Source organism: Salvelinus sp. IW2-2015, unplaced genomic scaffold, assembly GCF_002910315.2.
Source record: "Salvelinus sp. IW2-2015 unplaced genomic scaffold, ASM291031v2 Un_scaffold415, whole genome shotgun sequence".
Lineage (NCBI taxonomy): Eukaryota > Metazoa > Chordata > Actinopteri > Salmoniformes > Salmonidae > Salvelinus > Salvelinus sp. IW2-2015.
This window is the reverse complement of record NW_019942553.1, coordinates 70555-91264: the sequence shown is the minus strand read 5'-3', so window position 1 is coordinate 91264 and position 20710 is coordinate 70555. Positions and strand designations below refer to the sequence as shown.

The 20710-nt window shown below is 43.6% G+C and overlaps 1 protein-coding gene across 1 annotated transcript; it reads right to left on the bottom strand.

The window, feature by feature from the left end:
* Positions 1–351: 351 nt before the first annotated feature.
* On the bottom strand, positions 352–20465 carry LOC112068319 (alpha-protein kinase 3-like). The gene is given in 19 exon segments (XM_070438107.1): positions 352–1800; positions 2321–2509; positions 2669–2717; positions 2818–3035; positions 3157–3245; positions 3428–3499; positions 3501–3637; positions 3640–3702; positions 3933–3954; positions 3956–3969; positions 4607–4734; positions 4970–5117; positions 5603–7898; positions 11852–14000; positions 14155–14272; positions 14430–14551; positions 15036–15074; positions 19700–19988; positions 20279–20465. Coding segments are annotated over 18 exon segments (6114 nt in total). The 5' UTR covers positions 19837–19988; positions 20279–20465; the 3' UTR covers positions 352–1676.
* Between the last annotated feature and the right edge of the window lie 245 nt (positions 20466–20710).

Genomic DNA, 20710 nt, shown 5'->3' with positions numbered 1-20710 from the left:
ACTTAAGTTATAGATAGGCTATGGATATATTGAATTAACCTTTAATAATGTGGTTGGGATCTGTTATAACACGTTCATGAAATGCTTATAGATTATGGATATGTCGTCAAGGTAAATCATTACCCAAGTGATACATTTCCTGCATTGCAGGAAAGTTCTCCTGCAACAGGGTGACCAAATTACGATCCTACATCTGTAATGTCAGATACTTATATGTCAGATTACAGCAAGTGACATAGCGGCTAGCCCACGTCATTATTTACGACTGAGATACATTACATGTCAAATGGTTTCCAGGGTAGCACTCCAAATTCCTTGAGAAAAACACACCCTGGTCAATAAGAGGCTTAATTTCAATATATTTCATTTTAATTTACAGCCATTGCATCCAGTGAGCATTTTCTATGAATGTCATACACTGCAACATGAAAACGTAGGCACATTTACAGTATAAAAAGCACCTAGTTTTTATTCACAGTGTCATGGAATACAATATACGCTACATTCTTAGGGCATAGTTTTCTTAACAGAACTATTATCCTGAGCACTGTACACCATTGAAAATAACATTTAACTCCTCAACAATCCCTTTAAATGTATTTCCCCCAGATGTTCATGTTGTTGGGACCTGAATYGAGCTGGCGTGCTAACCTTGTGAATTACTACTGTGAATTACTACTCCAAATTATCTTCATACGAAGAGGAGGAGTAGTGATTCGACCAAGGCGCAGCGGGTTGTGAATACATAATGATTTATTTACAAGACGAACTAAACACACGAAGAACACTTGATATATTACAAAACAACAAAACGATGTAGACAGACCTGGACGACGAACTTACATGAAACACGAAGAAAACACGAACAGGAAAATGACTACACAAAATGACGAACGCACGAAACAGTCCCGTATGGTGTACCATAGACACAGACACAGGAGACAACCACCCACAAACAAACCGTGTGAAAACACATACCTTAATATGACTCTCAATCAGAGGAAATGAAAAACACCTGCCTCTAATTGAGAGCCATATTAGGTCACCCTTTAAACCAACATAGAAACAGAAAACATAGACTGCCCACCCAAACTCACGTCCTGACCAACTAACACATACAAAACTAACAGAAAACAGGTCAGGAACGTGACACCCTGTATAATGTGAAAGCCTAAAATGTTATGTGATCTACTCAATAAATTAAGAATGTATTCATTAGTGAAATTAATGTGTAATTTAATAATTTGAAGGACATACTAGTGTGGTCATTAATTTCATTGTCTCTGATTCTGGCAACAGAGCCCATGCCCATTAAAACTGAGGTGGCATTTCATTGTTTATTTTAACACAGAATTCATTAAAAGATGTGGATGAAGCCTCTGTCATTTCTGGAAACATTCAAGTTCTTCCTTCACCTGGCCTTCTCTTTCTCCTTCTGATCTCATCTTTCTTTTGGGACCCCGGGCTCTGAGTCTGTCTGTCTGTCTGTCTCTGTCTGTCTGTCTGTCACAGCTTGGAGGAGGGGTCACCAGCCTTTCATCCCAGACCGGCTCCCAGCTCCCCGAAAGCTCTATAGGTGGGAGGACAAGTCTGGCAGTAATTCCATATCTGGTTCAGCATTTATTCTCTTTATTGAGAAAAGCAGTTGCTTGCTTTCTACGGCCGATGAAGCCATTCTAACTTCGGACAACATTGGGGTCATCAACGGCCTTGTACTTGGCGGTGGCTTTGCTGTCCTCTGGCTGTGCTGGCTTTCTGATCAGCCGGGGGCTTCCTGTGGCCTTCCTGGAGGGCTGGGGACTGAATAGAATAGGTACTTTATTAATCAATTTGGCTAGCACAGATATTCGACTTCTACCTTTATAATAACACCCCTAGACACACACGTTGAGAGGTTACAGGGCCCGCCACAGCGCAGCGCCCTTGGATGGAGAGGATTTGGGGGTTAAAGGAAAACTCCATCCTAAAACTATCTTTTGGTATTTGGTTCATTAGTCCGTTCTTGATATAGTCCCAAAATGTTTTGCATGTCAGCAATCAAGTTTTCAAGATATGTAACGTTCAAAATACAGAAATCTTGCCTGAATGATGCATTTTGCATCCTCTGGTGCTACGTTTGCATCATATGATGCAAAATACATTATTCGGCCAGATGTCTGTATTTTGAACGTTACATATCTTGAAAACTTGATTGCTGACATGCAAAACATTTTGGGACTATATCAACAAAAGACTAATGAAACAAATACCAAAAGATAGTTTTTGGGTGGAGTTGTCCTTTAAGTGCCTTGCTGAAGGGCACAATGGCAGTGGTTCATACCTGGAGGAGCCGCCCATCTTGCGGTGGAGCAGGGGGCTCCTGGAGCACTTGGGTTTGGCTGGGGTCTGCAGGGAGTCCTGTGTCTTCAGGGACCTCAGGCTGAGGAGGCCGCAGTAGTAGTTACACTGGTGCTGAGAGACAAACTGCTCAAACACATTGGGGTTCTCTGTGATCGTGAGACTTTGGTACCTGGAATAATAACAACAGATTCAATGTTACAGATGAGTAAAGGAACAGTTTGTTATTTGTTATTACAGTATTGTAATTGTAAATGGTCTATGTAGTCATGAATATCTCTAGAACACAATGTTCAGAAAATACAACAGAATAAATTATAGGCCTACCAACCCTTTTGATTTGATGGAAATTCCAACGTTTGTGATCTTGAAGTCAACACCTGCAGCACAATCACAATTACAGTTCATTTCACCTGTTCTGTTTTTCAGCCAAAGCATTGTCCTGCTAGAGTTAGTCATCTGAGACTATGGACACTGTACCTTCCATCCGAGTGAGCAGCAGGTTTCCATTGGTCCACTGGAGGATCCAGTGCTGCAGAGCACAACACTTCAGTGCCGCCTCTGAGCCAGTTCTCATGACCAGCCGGCCTGTAGCGTCCATCAGACAGTACCTCAGATAGACCCCCTTCAGGTCAGACTCCACCGTAGCATGGGGAATGGTGTTGGCAGGCCGATACATAAGGTGGACTGGGATCACTCTGTGTAACCAAGAACATACACACACTGTGGTATGACAGAAGACTAAACAAAGTAGTGAAATAATATGAAAAAACATGTTTTTATGTGTAAGTTTCGTATCATTTTGATGATCTCACTCACTCCAGCGCTTCTCCAAAGGTTCCTATCACCCTACATTCCGCAGCAAAGATCTTGCAGTATTCACGAGCAATGTTCTGAAGTCTACATTCCTTTTGGAAAGAAGATTGCATTCATGATCGGACAGAAAAACTTTAATTGGGTTAGTGATCAGAGCTTTGACTAAATGTTTTTTTGATTCCTTTCATAACATCAATAATATCATTACATTGGCCCAATTTCCATTGATTCTCATTAAACATTTACTTTATGTAAAAGAAGTAAAACCCTTCACCTGTTGGGTGATTGCCAGGTTCCTCTCGACCAGGTTGCTCTCCTCCTTGACTCCGTAGTAGGCGATGGGGCCTCTTCACCTTGATGTAACATGTGGTCCCAGACTCAAACACTGGCTCTAGCCCATAGATGACCTTCACTCTGCAGGCCTTGTGGAGCAGCCCTCTCCTATATGGCCTCTCCATCACGATACGCCCAAAGAACTTACTTCCCAGACGCCAGAGTCAGCCAGGCCCTTGGTGAACAGTAGTGGACTCATCTCTATCTCCTCTCCCACTGTAGAGAGGAAAGAGAGTAACATCATCAAACATAATGCACTGGAAGTGGTATTATGAGGCTGCATCATGAGCCACCTGATCCTGCAAGCTTACATGAATGGCTAGTTGAACAGCCGGCTAACCATTCATGTAAGCTTGGGATCAGGTGCCTCGCAAGGCAAATGATGGGTGTGACCAGTATTGAACACCAATTAAATCCTAACAAATAATAGACAAATGTAATCTTACCTTCTTGATCCTCACGCAGAAAACATGCCAGAGAGTACTGCAAAATAGACAGAGTAGAAAGAATAAGAGCTTTGCGAGATGCTAAGTATTTATATATTCCTGCTACCAGTCACTTTTCAGCCCAGTTTATGCATATCCACCTTCACGCCTACACTGAGTTTCTTGCACACTCACCACACCCACACTAACACCCACACACACTCATATACACACACACACTCACCACCACGCATACACCCACCTTCCACTTATACAGCTGCCATATAGTTTACTATTATTATTATTATTAATCCTGCTACCAGTCACTTTCTCCCTGATCCCTGCCTACATGTACATATCAACCTTACTACTCCAGTATTCCTGCACATTGTAAATGTGGTACTGGCGTTGACCCTGTATATAACATACATTCTTCTATTTATTTTGCTTCCTCTCTTATTTCTTCACTATTTTGACATTGAATACTGCACTGTTGGGAAGGGCTTGCAAGTTCAGCATTTCACTGTACTTGTGCATGTGACAAATAAAACTTGATAGGAGAATAAACACGCAGAGTACTGCAAAAAAATTGATTCTGTCGACAAAATGAGAGATAAGAGATATAAAGATATAGGAGATAACGTGTTGAAACAAGTCAAACTTCAGAGATTGAACTGAGACACTAGTGTACATACTGTCAACACTCAGTAGGAAGTCTGTTGTGTCTGTCCCGTATTCATTAGTGATGGTGCAGCCATAAACTCCACAGTCTCTGCTGGACGTCTGGACAATAGCCAAGGCTACCTGAGTCTCATCTCCTGCACTGGGAAACACACAGGAGTCAGGGATGGACAGAACAGCAATATAAACAGAGTTTCAGAAAGCTCTAACTAGAATTTCTCAGCCACATGGTGTCTCTACAACACCTTTACATTGTTGCCATCAGGAAAACCATCTTTGATAGTGATTATTTTATTGTTGAATCCCTTTTATAAACACTATTTTCCAAATTTTGGCTACAGCATTTCACGTCAAGGCAGCCTGCATGGAGGACTCACCTTCTTTTAACCTCAGCGATCTCCACCTCATCCTTGATCCACTTAATTGTGGAGTCACTAAGAACGTTGAAAAACTGGCACCACAGCTTCAGATGTCCTGCCGCATCTGAGAAGGGCTCTCCTCTAATCTTCCTGATGACCTGAGGAGCTGGACAGAGAGGGGGGGAGATAAAGAGAGGAGAGAGAGAGATTAGTGCCAGTAAGAGAGGGACTCCCGACAGACAGGCACAACTAGGTAAAGATTAACACTTTCTTATATTTCAGCTTCCTAACTTTAAGTAATATGGATACTATTTCAGTTAAGCCTCCATTTAATCCCACCTGGCAAGTAGCTGGCCCCATAGAAATAGAATGAATAGAACAAGCATCCCCAGTCAAATTGCCAGGTTTAAAGGTTGCAAGCCAGTTCTATTAATTCTATATCTATAACTGATGATCCATCTCATGACAGTGTCAAAGCAAACAGAGGAATCACGAAGGCTCTTGATCTCCCTACTGGAGCTTAGCCAAAGAAACTACACTGACTCCAATGGTTAATTTAATTGAATAAGACTAGCTACTCTCTAAAAGTATGCCAACATAAGCCACCCCTTTTTTTTTACACTAAGCTGATATATCTTGAAAGAAGTTTACCTTTGAATGGGTTATGCTTGTCCTTCTTAGCTGGTTTCTCCTCAGTCTTGGTAGTGTCGGTTGTCTCTAGGGCAGGTTCCTGGCTCTGTTTGAGGGTCTCTGGTGTTGGAGCCAGCTTCCTCCTACTGAGCAGTGGGGAGCGTCTCTCTGTTGGAGGGGTGCGCTGCCCATTAGGGGGCTGCAGCAGAGGCGACCTGCGGGACAGACCAGGGGACATGGGAGAGGAGGACTCTGGGGATAGCCTGGAGCTCATCCTGAGGACCTCCTCTCTCTGGGGGCTCTGGGTGTCAATCTGTGAAGCAACAGCTTCAGGGTCCTCTCCTTTGGGTTTCGGGATTAAGATTTTGCGTCTAGCACCAGAGGCCAGCTCCTGTGGGGTGGCTGAGGGCATGGGGGACACACTGTCTGATTCCTTCAGCAGGCCAGTACTGCTTTCAGTGACTGAGACAGATGTTGAAGAGTCTGGCTTTGAATATTCCTCAACTTTCACCTCCTTGGATGGAGAGCTTTTGCTATCCAACGGAATGGTGGGAACAGGTACATACCCTTTTGTCTCACTACTTGGGGAACCCTTGGTATCAAACCTTCGTACAGTCTGAGGACCAGGCTGAGGAACATCAGGTTTGCATGCTTCACTCCGACCTAAAATCATACCAGTATCTGGTGAAGAGTCTCTCCGTTTTTCACTGACAGGTTGCAATGTCGGGGTTGCAATGTTGTTTGTAAATCCTGTATTTTTTGTAGAARAACKTTGGTTCTCAGTGGCACTAGGAAGTGAGCTAGATTCTGTTGAACGCTCCGAAWGGGGAGAAGCACATCTTTTGTCTCTGCCATGTTGACTGCTGAACACTGGAGGCAGTGAGTGTGAAGAATCCATCCCTTTGACTGTATTTTCTAGTGTTTGTTGTTTCTCTGCAGTGAAGGTAACAGATGAGATGGATGTAGGAGGAACTGTAATGTCCAAGGACTTCTGCTCTGGAGTAACAAGAGAAGACTYTTTTTGACCAYCCTYATTCGCAGCCAGACTAATATCAGCATTATGGTCCAAAAGATGCTCCTGGTCTGTATCCATGACACTTTCAATGTCGGTTACTATACATACAGGAGGATTACTGTTCTCTAAAGTGCCATCCATGTCGACAATAGAGATCGGAGGAATAACAAAAGCTTTAGGTGAGGCTTCAGTCATAGGAGTAACTATGGGGGACTCAAATCGTTCTGGTTCATAGGTATTAAATCTATATTCTACATTTGAAGCTGAAATAGAACCGACAGACGTATCGGTTTCCTTCTTACAAGTGTCTTTCTCAGGTTCCCGCCTGTACTCTGTCTCATCCATCCTCAATTCTGGACTTTGCATTCTCACATCATGTATGTCAGTTGATGGGGGACATTTAGGTTGTTGGTCTGTGTTTAGACTTTGTATAAGGGGCATTAAAATGGTAGCTACTGAAATAGGTGCCACTGAAATGGGTGGCACTGGACTTACTTCTGTAGGGGCACTTTTCTCCATTTGTGACCTTAGAATATCGGCAATAGACATTACTTTGGCTACAGGTGTTGGGGCTTTTGTTTGTTGCTCTGAGATATTTGTGTTTGGGACACTTGTTGTTGTGTCTGCCGTCTGTGATGTGTCTGGAATAATAGGCTGAAAGCGGGGTTTTAGAGAAAGACCTTGGCATTCTGCTATCTTCAACACAGGTATACTCTTCTCATCCCATACAGCTATACTTTCAACGGTTTTCTTTTCAGGTGCTTTCGTAAGTCTTTCAATTTCACCTTCCTGAACTTTGCTAACTTTATAAACAGTTTCCATGTCARCTCTTCTCTCATAACTGCCTCCCTGTGCATGTAACTCAGCCAAATKATTACCCTGTACTTTAACGTCAACTTGTATTTCTGTCTCACCAACGGTTTTTATAGCTATCTCAACTTGGCCTTGCTGGCCTACTGAGGAAACACTACACCCCAAGGTTTTCTCACCAACACCCGGGCTTTCCAGGGGTGACTTTAGTGGYTCTGTAAAAGGTAATGTATGGCTCTCATTTGATCCCCTGGAATGATCCTGTGTRCCCTGCGTCATTTTGTCAGAGGCCGATCGGCYCGGAGGATTGTGCAAAGTAGGAGACCGTTTGTTGGCATTTGCTGTGACTTCTCTGTCCGATGACGATGGAGAACGTTGTCGTGGCGAAGGTGATTGTCCGKCCAGCTTTCTCCGGATGGTTAGTATTACAGGTTCTTGCACGACAGGTGTTCCATTCCACTCTCTCTCTGTCTGTCTGTGGTTCTGTGTAACCTTGAGGCACAATAAAAGCAGAGACAGATTTCCATTGTGTAAATACTTTGCTGCAGTCATATACATGACACATAAACACACATCATTGTTATAAACACATCAAAAACTTAAAAGTGTTATCTTATGAACAAGTCACCAAAGAGACTGCTGTAAGTGTTAAAGACTACGAAAATAACAACAAAGGCTTGACCTTTTCTCCGATAAACTGAAATACATTCCACATCCACAATGTGCAAAGCTCTGTCGCCTGCAGATGTGTGTTAAAAAAAATGTCAGTATGTATTTATAAGTATTCATACAGAGGCCCATTATCAGCAACCATCACTCCTGTGTTCCAATGGCATGTTGTGTTAGCTAATCCAAGTTTATCATTTTAAAAGGCTAATTGATCCATTAGAAAACCCTTTTGCAATTATGTTAGCACAGCTGAAAACTGTTGTTCTGATTAAAAGAAGCAATAAAACTGGCCTTCTTTAGACTAGTTGAGTATCTGGAGCATCGGCATTTGTGGGTTTGATTACAGGCTCAAAATGGCCAGAAACAAAGAACCTTCTTCTGAAACTCGTCAGTCTATTCTTGTTCTGAGAAATTAAATCTATCCTGCAAGAAATTGCCAAGAAACTGAAGATCTCGTATAACGCTGTTACTACTCCCTTCACAGAACAGCGCAAACTGGCTCTAACCAGAATAGAAAAAGGAGTGGGGGGCCCCGGTGCACAACTGAGCAAGAGGACAAGTACATTAGAGTGTCTAGTTTGAGAAACAGAACGCCTCACAAGTCCTCAACTGGCAACTTCATTAAATAGTACCCGCAAAACACCAGTCTCAACGTCAACAGTGAAGAGGCGACTCTGGGATGCTGGCCTTCTAGGCAGAGTTCCTCTGTCCAGTGTCTGTGTTCTTTTGCCCATCTTAATCTTTTATTTTTATTGGCCAGTCAGAGATATGACTTTTTCTTTGCAACTTTGCCTAGAAGACCAGCATCCCAGAGTGACCCCAAACTTTTGAACAGTAGTGTATATATATGGACACCCCTTCAAATTAGTGGATTTGACTATTTTAGCCACACCTGTTGCTGACAGGTGTATAAAATTGAGCACACAGCCATGCAATCTCCATAGACAAGCAATGTCAGTAAAATGGCCGTACTGAAGAGCTCAATGACTTTCAACATGGAACCGTCATAGGATGCCACCTTTTCAACAAGTCAGTTCGTCAAATTTGTGCCCTGCTAGAGATGCCCAGGTCAACTGTAAGTCCTGTTACTGTGAAGTGGAAACGTCTAGAAGCAACAACGGCTCAGCCTTGAAGTGGTCGGCCACACAAGCTCACAGAATGGGACCACCGAGTGCTGAAGCGTGTAGCGCGTAAAAATTGTCTGTCCTCGGTTGCAACACTCACTACCGAGTTCCAAACTCTCTCTGGAAGCAACGTCACCACAATAACTGTTTGTCAGGAACTTTCTGAAATGGGTTTCCATGGCCGAGCAGCCGCACACAAGCCTAAGATCACCATGCGCAATGCCAAGCGTCGGCTGCAGTGGTGTAAAGCTCGCTGCCATTGGACACTGGAGCAGTGGAAACGCGTTCTCTGAAATGATGAATCATGCTTCATCCTGTGGCAGTCCGACGGACAAATCAAGGTGTGGCGGATGCCAGGAGAACGCTACCTGTCTGAATGCTTAGTGCCAACTGTAAAGTTTGGTGGAGGAGGAATAATGGTCTGGGGCTGTTTTTCATGGTTCGGGCTAGGCCCCTTAGTTCCAGTGAATGGAAATCTTAACGCTACAGCATAGATTGACATTCTAGATTTTGCGCTTCCAACTTTGTGGCAACAGTTTGGGGAAGGTCCCTTCCTGTTTCAGAATGACAATACCCCGTGCACAAAKCGAGGTCCATACAGAAATGGTTTGTAGAGATCGGTGTGGAAGAACTTGACTGGCCTGCACAGAGCCCTGACCTCAACCCCATCGAACACCTTTGGGATGAATTGGAACGCCGACAGCGAGCCAGGCCTAATCACCCAAAACAGGTGCCTGATCACACTAATGCTCTTGTAGATGAATGGACGCAAGTCCCCGCAGCAATATTCCAACATCTAGTGGAAAGCCTTCCCAGAAGAGTGGAGGCTGTTATAGCAGCAAAGGGTGGACCAACTCCATAGCAGGTGTCCACATACTTTTGGTCATGTAATGTATCTAACGAATTAATCTTGTTTTCAATTTTGAGCCCTCGTGTGCTCAGACATATTTACTAACTGGAACCTGGTCAATGGATGAAGCAATCCTGTTTTCCAGTTATAACTCTGTTACTATCTCACAAACTGTTCTTGACTTGACAGCTATGGCTTGTAGTCAAATCACTATAATTCACACAGGTTCAACACCTCAGATAGAAAGATTTGAATAGTGTCTAATAGTGCTACTGGTGGTGTAGTGTTGTTAAGCTGCACTCATTTGATTATGATAGGATTATTACTTCACTTAATAGGTCCTTTGATGAGCCACAGAGATGAACAATACCCTCACAAACACAGTGCAGTCCCACAGTACAGGACGAGGTAGTCTAATGTTTCGACCAGGTGCAGAGTGCATGTGGATCTGTTGTGAGATTGACTCCTGGTCTGAGCTCATGTTCTTTTAGTCTTAGATAAACATAACAGTAAGAGATATGTAACTCATTTGAAATAAGCACCAGATCTAATTGGTCAGCTGAAATTAGCACCAGAGGGATTGGCTCCGGTGTGACTTATGTGTCACTCCATCAGTGAATGAGATAAGTCCAGAGTTACTGAAAGGACCATTCACATTGCATCTACTTTGATTTCAATATCACAGAACTAAAATATGGTGTTGTGTGAAATAACAGTGCATTCCCTTTGAAGAATCAACTGACAAATTATATTGAAATGGGGAGTACATGAACATTTACAATGACAAGTACAGAAGGGAGAGTATGCTCTTAGGTTCACATTGTACACAAATCTATTGTAGGCCTACTTTGGTTTCATTGAAACAAGAAGTGAGTGCTCACTCACTCACTCACTCACTCACTCACTCACTCACTCACTCACTCACTCACTCACTCACAGTGGAGTGTATGATAGTGGACTAAGCACAGACAGACATGGAACATGGAATATTTTTAGGTTTAGTGAGGAGACAATGTAATGTGGATCATTCAAAGGGGTGCTTTGGTGGAACAGAGTGGACAGAAGTCTGTCTCAGCACTATTTTCACAGTACTTTGCTTCCATACCTTCCTTTTCTTTGGTTCAGTAGAAGATGCAGTGTTTCAAAAAGCCCAAATAGTATGAAACCATAAATGTCTTCTTTGGAGAGAAAAAATAATCAATGCCTAAAATGATTTACAACTTTATGGATGAGAGACAAAAAAAATACATCATCTTCCTCTCTGTTTGCATGGCTGCGACCAACAGCGTAACTAAAAGACGAGGATAACAGTGCAGCTCAACTCTCAAGGATAGCAAAAGTATTACCCATCATGCTCTCTGCCTCTATGTCTGGACCAATCCAAAACCTTTTAAGGCATCATTGCTGTACCATCTGTTCCATTGTGCTTTTCACTCTCATGCCAAGTGTTTTCCAGCACTAAGACCATTCACAGTCGCCTTAAAGCCCCACACTGTCAAACAAGCTAAGATTGTTGACCTCCCAAAATCCTTATTGCACAAATCATACGCACAACAGAAGCCTTGAGGTACTCTGGGATTTCTATATTCAAGTTTTCAGCCATTCGATATGTAGCAGTGGTAGTATACCTGCTGTCCGTGCCAGCACATGCATCATTACACATACGTCTTGTCACACAGAGAGTGGCATACTTGTAAAGTCTAATAATAGCCCTGTGTGTGCTTGTGTTACTGATCTGGCTGGTGTGTTTTGGAAATGTTAGGCGCTCCATGAGCTCATAGGGCCAGGGCAGAGACACTCACCTCCCCGCCCAGCTGCRCAGGCAGCCGAGACAAAGACACATTCTTTAGGCACGTGCTTGTTTCCTCCACAGACAGCTGATCTCCTGACTGTTCACACAGACGCTGAGGCAAGGCAGAGACAGCCTCGCTGCTCTTACAGGGTGATGTTAGTACTGACTCCACTGATTCCCCAGCAACTTCAACTGCAGTTCCAGTTCCATGGATGGAATAAGTATCTGAGTTTAGCACCTCAAGCACTGATGCTGAATCCTTCCCCGGGCATTCAGTTTGACCTTTTAGGGAAGTAGTGGTGCTGTTTAGGTGTTCCAGGACAGAAGGCTTATCGTCTACCTCCATGTCTGTTACGTTGCTTTGATGGGTTTTAATGTCCTCTGGTGTGTTGCTCAACACCTGTGGAGTTGTTACTGAAGGACTTGCTTGTGGTTGTGGTGTGACAGAGGAACTTGGTTGTCGTTGTAGATTCGGGGAAGGACTTGGTTGACGTGGTTGTGGTTGTAGTTTCATTGAAGGACTTGGTTGACGTGGTTGTGGTTGTAATTTCGCAGAAGGACTCTGTTGTGATTGTGGTTGTAATTTCATTGAAGGACTTGGTTGACGTGGTTGTGGTTGTAGTTTCATTGAAGGATTTGGTTGATGTGGTTGTGGTTGTAGTTTCGCAGAAGGACTCTGTTGTGATTGTGGTTGTGGTTTCACATAAGGACTTGCTTGGAGTTTCTCTGAAGGACTTGGTAGACGTATTTGTGGTTGTGGTTGTAGTTGTAGTTTCGCAGAAGGAGGATCTGGTTGTGGTGTTACTGAGGGACCTAGTTGTGATTTTACTGAAGGGCTTGATTGACGTGGTTGTGGTTGTAGTTTCGCGGAAGGAGGATTTGGTTGTGGCTGTGACGTCACAGAAGGAGGACTTGGTTGACGTGGTTGTGATTGTGATTTCGCTGAAGGACGACTTGGTTGACGTGGTTGTGATTGTGATTTCGCTGAAGGAGAACTTGGTTGACGTGGTTGTGATTGTGATTTCGCTGAAGGAGGACTTGGTTGTGGTTGTATTTTAGCTGAAGGACTTGGTTGTGGTTGTATTTTAGCTGAAGGACTTGGTTGTGGTTTTAGTTTAGCTGAAGGACTTGGTTGTGATGAGGTGACAGGAGGAACTGTACTCTGACTCCCCATAATATTGTTATTTCCAACATTTTGGGTCACCTGTGCCACTGCAGCATTCTGACTCTTATTCCCTGAGACGGTTTCCCCTGTAGAGAGGAGCCCAGTAGAAGGAGACAGGATGCTAGGCTCTCCGTTGTGTGGTGGGGTTTGTACAGGTACTTTCTCCTTCACTTGGACCTTCACTTCTTCCATTACTGACASAGTGTTGTYCAGTGGGGCTCTCTCAGACTGATTCATGTATTTTACACTCTYTGTCTTTGAGGCTGAAGTTTCAACAGCACTCTCCACTTCCAGGGCCTCTTCTGATGACCCCAGTGAGGGTGAGGACTCAACCAGACAGGGTGTCACACTGACCTCTCCTTCTTCACTCATCCCTCTCTCCTCAGGCTTCTTCCCTGCTTGGCTATCAGCCGTCATCCCACTATCCTCTCCATTGGAGATCTTTATCTTCTTCTTGGCCAGTGATGTTTTTGGTGTGTGTGGAGCAAAAGACTTCTCCACTGAATCGTAAACATACGTCCGGCCTTTGTTGCTGCTATTTTCTGTAATRGCTGCCTGTCYATTGACATTGGAAGACCCAGCCCTGTTAGATTCCCSTTTTTCTTCTCCCACCACAGGTGTGTCCTGTAGCCTGGCCTCTGCCTCCCCAGCATGAGCCTGAGTGCTCTCCTCAACCACTTCATCCTCCATAAAGCTGGGGGCACTGAGGCTGGGGTCCATGGGGGACCGTCGCTTCCTCTGGGACCGGTCTGGACTGATGGTCCTCAGTGTTTCCTGCCGACTACCAGGAGACCCGTGGTTCTCCTTGTCCCACGGCTTGGGCTCCTCCAGCTCTCTGCGTGTGTTTTCGGCCTTCAGTTTGATCTTGGCGAAGTACTGCTGGTGGATCTTGTATTCGCTCATCGTCCCCACCTCAAGGACTCCAGAGCAGGWCACAATGCCTTTGTTGTTCCTGGCTGACGCCTGGTAGATGGCTGCATCCTCCATAGTGCAACTGTAAAGAAAACAAATTATAGATACTTGTATTATACAGTTGCTGCACAATTYTTWAAATAATATTTGYGTGCATCATTACAAACGAAACTGACATCAATATGAWAAYGTTTAACATCTTCAATACAAATGACAATTATGATCTTGATACATACTTGTAAATGTGCAGTGAATGGTTTTGTCCATTGCGGGAAATGTTGTATTTAGGTAGTCCACAGTATCTGTCCAATTGCAAATCATCTTTATACCATGTCACTTCTGGAGCGGGGTGACCTGAAGACAAATTGAAACAGAGAAACAGTTAGAGACTACATTTTGCATTTACTGTAAAATCTTCAGATAGATAATACTGGTTAGGAAGTACAACAACAAAGTATGTAGGCTATTACAAGCAACGTATTGCGCCCACTCACACCAGAGGAGAGTTTACCTGACACCTCACAGGTGAACTTGATGCTACAGGTTTCAGACACGGCTCTTGACTTTAATGTCGTCTCAAAGGATGGCTGGGTCTCCTCCGTTAAATGTACCATAACACAATGTAGTGTGCTCCTGCATAAAACACTTAGTTACATTTTCAAATGTAAACAAATGTCTCTCACCTGGGCCAAAGCTATTTTCAAAATATGTAATCTTCTATAAAGGCAATGGAAGATAGCCAAAATATATGGAATATAAAATGCAATAGTTTGTAAAATAAAAATATGTATTTTTATCAATACATTCAACCCTACATACTGTAAGGTAATGTGATTCCATTTCCTAGTGATTTGATTTCCATGGATTGTCTTGCTTTCCATAAGAATTGCAGAGGTCAAAATGGGTGTTATGTAGTTTGTGATGCAATATCTGGTGCAATCCAATATCACTATAATCAAATATCAGCCAACATATTTCACCAAGCACACATTGTTCCATCTTTCATCTTCAATGTCATGACGGTGAGGCAACATAAGCCAGGCTAAGGAAAAGCTAAAAGATAGCAAGTGCTGGTGTTATTTGAAATGAATTTCATGAAACAAATACATGACAGTACCTTGATGGCCTGTATTGAGAATAGCTGTGACTGGAGAAGCTATGCAGAGAGGAAGCAAATAGAAGCAGCTTATCAGGCACAATATATAGGCGTTCTGGTATGAATGAAGATGGACTAAGAAGTGTTCTTACATAAACTATCACTAATTGTCATGCTTTTAATTGGTTATCAAATGCCCTTAATTGGTTATTACATTTAATTGGTTATCAAATTCCCATATTTTAGTCCATATGAAATTAATTTTACAGTAATGAGACATACAGTTGAAGTCAGAAGTTTACATACACTTAGGTTGGAGTCATTAACACTCATTTTTCAACCACTCCACAAATTTCTTGTTAACAAACTATAGTTTTGGTAAGTCGGTTAGGACATCTACTTTGTGCATGATACAAGTCATTTTTCCAACAATTGTTTACAGACAGATTATTTCMCTTATAATTGTCACGCCCGGACCTTAGAGAGMCGTTTTATTTCTCTATTTAGTTAGGTCAGGGTGTGATGTGGGGTGGGCATTCTATGTTGTGTATTTCTTTGTGTTTGGCCGAGTGTGGTTCCCAATCAGAGGCAGCTGTCTATCGTTGTCTCTGATTGGGAATCATACTTAGGTAGCCTGTTTTCCCACCTATGTTGTGGGATCTTGTTTTTTGTTAGCTCTGGGAAATCCTGCAGAACGTGACGTTCGTTATTCTTTTTGTTGTTTGTGTTTAGTGTTCTGAGTAATTAAAGAATCATGAACACTTWCCACGCTGCACCTTGGTCCACTTCTTCAGAAGAACGTTACAGAAGATCCCACCACAAAAAGACCAAGCAGCGTTTTCTGGAGGATTGGACATGGGAGGAGATACTGGAAGGCAAGGGACCCTGGGCGCAGGCTGGAGAATATCGCCGTCCTAAGGAGGAAATGGAAGCAGCAAAAGCGGAACGGCGAAGATACGAGGAGTTGGCACGACGAAGCATGGACGAGAGGCAGCCCCCCAATTTTTTTTGGGGGGGGGCACACGGGGGGATTGGCGGAGTCAGGTTATAGACCTGAGCCAAGTCCCCGCGCTTACCGCGGGGAGCGAGTGACCGGGCAGGCACCGTGTTATTCGGTAAAGCGCACGGTGTCTCCAGTGCGCGTGCACAGCCCGGTGCGCTCGGAGCCAGCTCTCCGTAAGTGCCACGCTAGAGTGGGCATCTAGCCAGGACGGATTGTGCCAGCTCAGCGCTCTTGGTCTCCGGTGCGCCGTTTCGGCCCAGGGTATCTTGCGCCGGCTCTGCGCACTGTGTCTCCGGTGCGCTGTGACAGCTCAGTGTGTCCTGTGCCTGCGCTCCGCATGTGCCGGGCTAAAGTGGGCATTCAGCCACGAGGAGGCGGTGCAAGTTCTAAGCACCAGATCTCCAGTGCTCCCCCACAGCCCGGTTCGACCTGTGCCTGCGCTCTGGAGGTGCCGTGCTAAGGTGCGGCATTCGGCTGGAAAGATGGTGCCAAGGATAAGCACCAGATCTCCAGTGCTCCCCCACAGCCCGGTTCATCCTGTGCCTGCTCCATGGGTCAGTCCGCAGCCTCCAGCGACGGTCCATCCGGAGCCTCCAGCGACGGTCCCCAGTCCCAGGGACCTACAACAAGGTCCCAGTCCGGGCCTGCGGCGAGGGCCCCAGTTCGGGGCCGGCGACGAGGGCCCCCGCACCAGAGCGCCACAAAGTGGGGTAGCCAGAGCGGAGCAGGGCTACGCCCCGAACCGGAGCCGCCGCCAAGGGTAAATGCCCACCCGACCCTCCCCTATAGGTTCAGGTTTGCGGCCGGAGTCCGCACCTTGGTACTGTCACGCCCTGACCTTAGACGTTTATTCTCTATTTAGTTAGGTCAGGGTGTGATTGGGGTGGGCATTCTATGTTGTGTATTTCTTTGTGTTTGGCCGAGTGTGGTTCCCAATCAGAGCAGCTGTCTATCGTTGTCTCTGATTGGGAATCATACTTAGTAGCCTTTTTCCCACCTATGTTGTGGGATCTGTTTTTGTTAGCCTGCGAAGCCTGCAGAACGTGACATTCGTTATTCTTTTGTTGTTTGTGTTGGTGTTCTGAGTAATTAAGAATCAGAACACTACCACGCTGCACCTTGGTCCACTTCTTCAGACGAACGTTACAATAATTCACTGTATCACAATTCCAGTGGGTCAGAAGTTTACATACACTAAGTTGACTGTGTCTTTAAACAGCTTGGAAAATTCCAGAAAATATGTCATGGCTTTAGAAGTTCTGATAGGCAATTGACATCATTTGAGGTGTACCTGTGGATGTATTCAAGGCCTACCTTCAAACTCAGTGCCTCTTTGCTTGACATCATGGGAAAATCAAAAGAAATCAGACAAGACCTCAGAAAAACATTGTAGACCTCCACAAGTCTGGTTCATCCTTGGAGCAATTTCCAAATGCCTGAAGGTACCACGTTCATCTGTACAAATAATAGTACGCAAGTATAAACACCATGGGACCACGCAGCTGTCATACCGCTCAGGAAGGAGACGCGTTCTGTCTCCTAGAGATGCACGTACTTTGGTGTGAAAAGTGCAAATCAATCCCAGAACAACAGCAAAGACCTTGTGAAAGCTGGAGGAACAGGTACAAAAGTATCTATCTCCACAGTAAAACGAGTCCTATATCGACATAACCTGAAAGGCCGCTCAGCAAAACAAGCCACTGCTCCAAAACCGCTATAAAAAAGACTACGGTTTGCAACTGCACATGGGACAAAGATCATACTTTTGGAGAAATGTCCTCTGTCTGATGAAACAAAAATAGAACTGTTTGTTCATAATGACCATCGCTATGTTTGGAGGAAAAAGGGGGAGCTTCCAAGCCGAAGAACACCATCCCAACCGTGAAGCACGGGGTGGCAGCATCATGTTGTGGGGTGCTTTTGCTGCAGGAGGACTGGTGCGCTTCACAAAATAGATGGCATCATGAGGAACGGAAAATTATGTGATATATTGAAGCAACATCTCAAGACATCAGTCAGGAAGTTAAAGCTTGGTCGCAAATGGGTCTTCCAAATGGACAATGACCCCAAGCATACTTCCAAAGTTGTGGCAAAATGGCTTAAGGACAACAAGTCAAGTTTGGAGTGGCTATCTCAAAGCCCTGACCTCAATCCTATAGACAATTGTGGGCAGAACAGAAAAAGTGTATGCGAGCATGGAGGCCAACAAACCTGACTCAGTTACACCAGCGCTTCAGAGAATGGGCAAAATTCACCCTACTATTTTGGGAAGCTTGAAGGCTACCTGAAACGTTTGACCCAAGTTAAAGAATAAAGGCAACGTTACCAAATACTAATTGAGTGTATGTACATTTCTGCACCACTGGGAATGTGATGAAAGAAATAATAGCTGAAAAAATAATTCTCTCTACTATTATTCTGACATTTCACATTCTTAAAATAAAAGTGGTGACCCTAACTGACCTAAAACAGGAATTTTACTAGATTAAATGTCAGGAATTGTGAAAAACTGAGTTTAAATGTATTTGGCTAAGGTGTATGTAAACTCCGACTTCAACTGTACATGACTCTATATGAATATAGTGCTTTCAATACAGAATGCAGGTATTGAAGGCTCTATTGAGTAGTACATTAATGCCAACAAAAACTGCATTTTATATTCAGAAATCTATTTTGAATTGAAAATTATTGAATTCAGATTCCATTTCTGTGAACTACTATCACTCCATACACCATAGGCGCAACATCTTAATTGGTGGATATGTCATGCCTGTAATCATGGCCATAAACAGTGTTAAGGGAGGTCTAGTCACTCTGTCTGGTCTTGTCATCTAATCCAGTCTCTCGGCCAGATCATTAAGACAGGGTGCTGCTAAGGCCATGGTTTATGAGATTTTATTTTGACTGACTATTGCCTAGTGTCTACAGTGAAACAAAATCAAACCACTGACAGTGGAAAAACACTAAGTGACGTCAGAAAGTATTACATGACGATACTATCTTACCATTAATATTTTACTGAATTTTAATTAAGACACTTGACTTGATAGTTTTGCAGCACGCACTTGGCCACAAGTAGACATACCCATAGTAGGAAGATTGTATTCATAAACGTTTATCTATTTGTAGGATGCATTTTGGAAGCCGTTTGCCTTTACACAGGCTCATGCAGTGAGATGCAGTTATTATAAAAAAAGCTGAGAGCTGACCTTCATGGTCATAGCTTTTTATGAGCCGGTAGTGAGTGTTGCCTATCAGCTGGCCATTCAAACAGTCCTAAATGCAGTAAACGACACCATGGAAACCAACAATGACTTTGATATGTGGTTGACTCATCCAGGTAACTTAAGATGAATGCACTATAAGTGGCTCTGGATGAATGCGTCTGCTAAATGACTCAAATGTAAATGTTATGTAAATATAGCTAACACAACCATCTCCAACTAACTAACACACTGAGAAATCATTTCAATCCAAGCCATCCAATCATTTTAATTTAAAAGGGCATTATAAATTCAATAATTATTGTTTTATTATTAAGACCTCATAATGAAATGATGCTGAATCAATGGTTAAACTTCACTTCAGAAGGAGAGGGATGTGGTAATAAACATATTCTAACTTTCTTGTTGCTTGTTGAGGTACAGTAATATTTCCTGTGTTGAGCTGAGGGGTTGGGTACCTGTTTTCAGGCCTGACATCAGAGAGGTAGCTGCGGCTGCTGGCTCTGCTACTCCCTATGACATCATCTCCATTGTGGGAGCTGGACCTCCCGTCCCCCGCAGAGTAGGAGCGTGTCATCAGCCTCCTGGAACTCATTCTCCAACAGATAGAGAGTTTCTCTTTCAAACTTAAATTCCCAGGAGAAACTTCCTCAGAGAAGGCAACAGATGATGATGTACATCCACCAAACAAATGAGGTTTTCTTCTGTGGCTGTAATCTGTTATGGTCTAAATCTGGGAGATAGCAGCTGAAAGAGAGATAAAGATAACAGAAAGTTATTTTTAATAACAAGATACAAAATCAAGATGATGCCCTTTTTTGGTAAATATTTATGAGCTTGAAAACATGTTTTTTTTTTTAAACAAACACTTCTATTGTCTTCATCAATTGTAGTGTAATGCCTTATACTATAGAGACTGATATCAGCAACAGAGATGTTTGTTCAAAGTAATGTTGTTATGTTCAGTTGGTAACACATCCATTATATCATCATTCATCGACAAGCTATCTTCCATCAGATCTCTGAGGTAAACTCACCATTCATAGCTTTCCTTTTGTCTCTTTGTATAAGGACCCACCACTCTCTCCGGCTCAAGGCACTGTGCAATTTCCAATCAAACATGAGCATGCGTACCCTGCCAAACCTATTTATAGCAGGCCTACAAATAGGCACAAGAGCACATCACATTTTCCAAAACTAGCCTTCGAACCATTTTAAGTACAATACCCCACCACCACAAGGAAAACTCCATTTGGGAAAGAATCCGTAGAAAATAGTTTTGATGATATCCGTTCCAGCATTGTGGAGGAGATAAATCCATATGGAACAATGCTTAGTCAGAAGCCACAAGGCCATCTAAGAGTTGGTTGTCTTCCAAATGTTATGAATTGGGTTAAGCAAGTTAGGCCACCACGAGTTTGTGACTTGGTTACCATTGGAAAACGTGCCCTCTAAAACAGCAGAGGGTC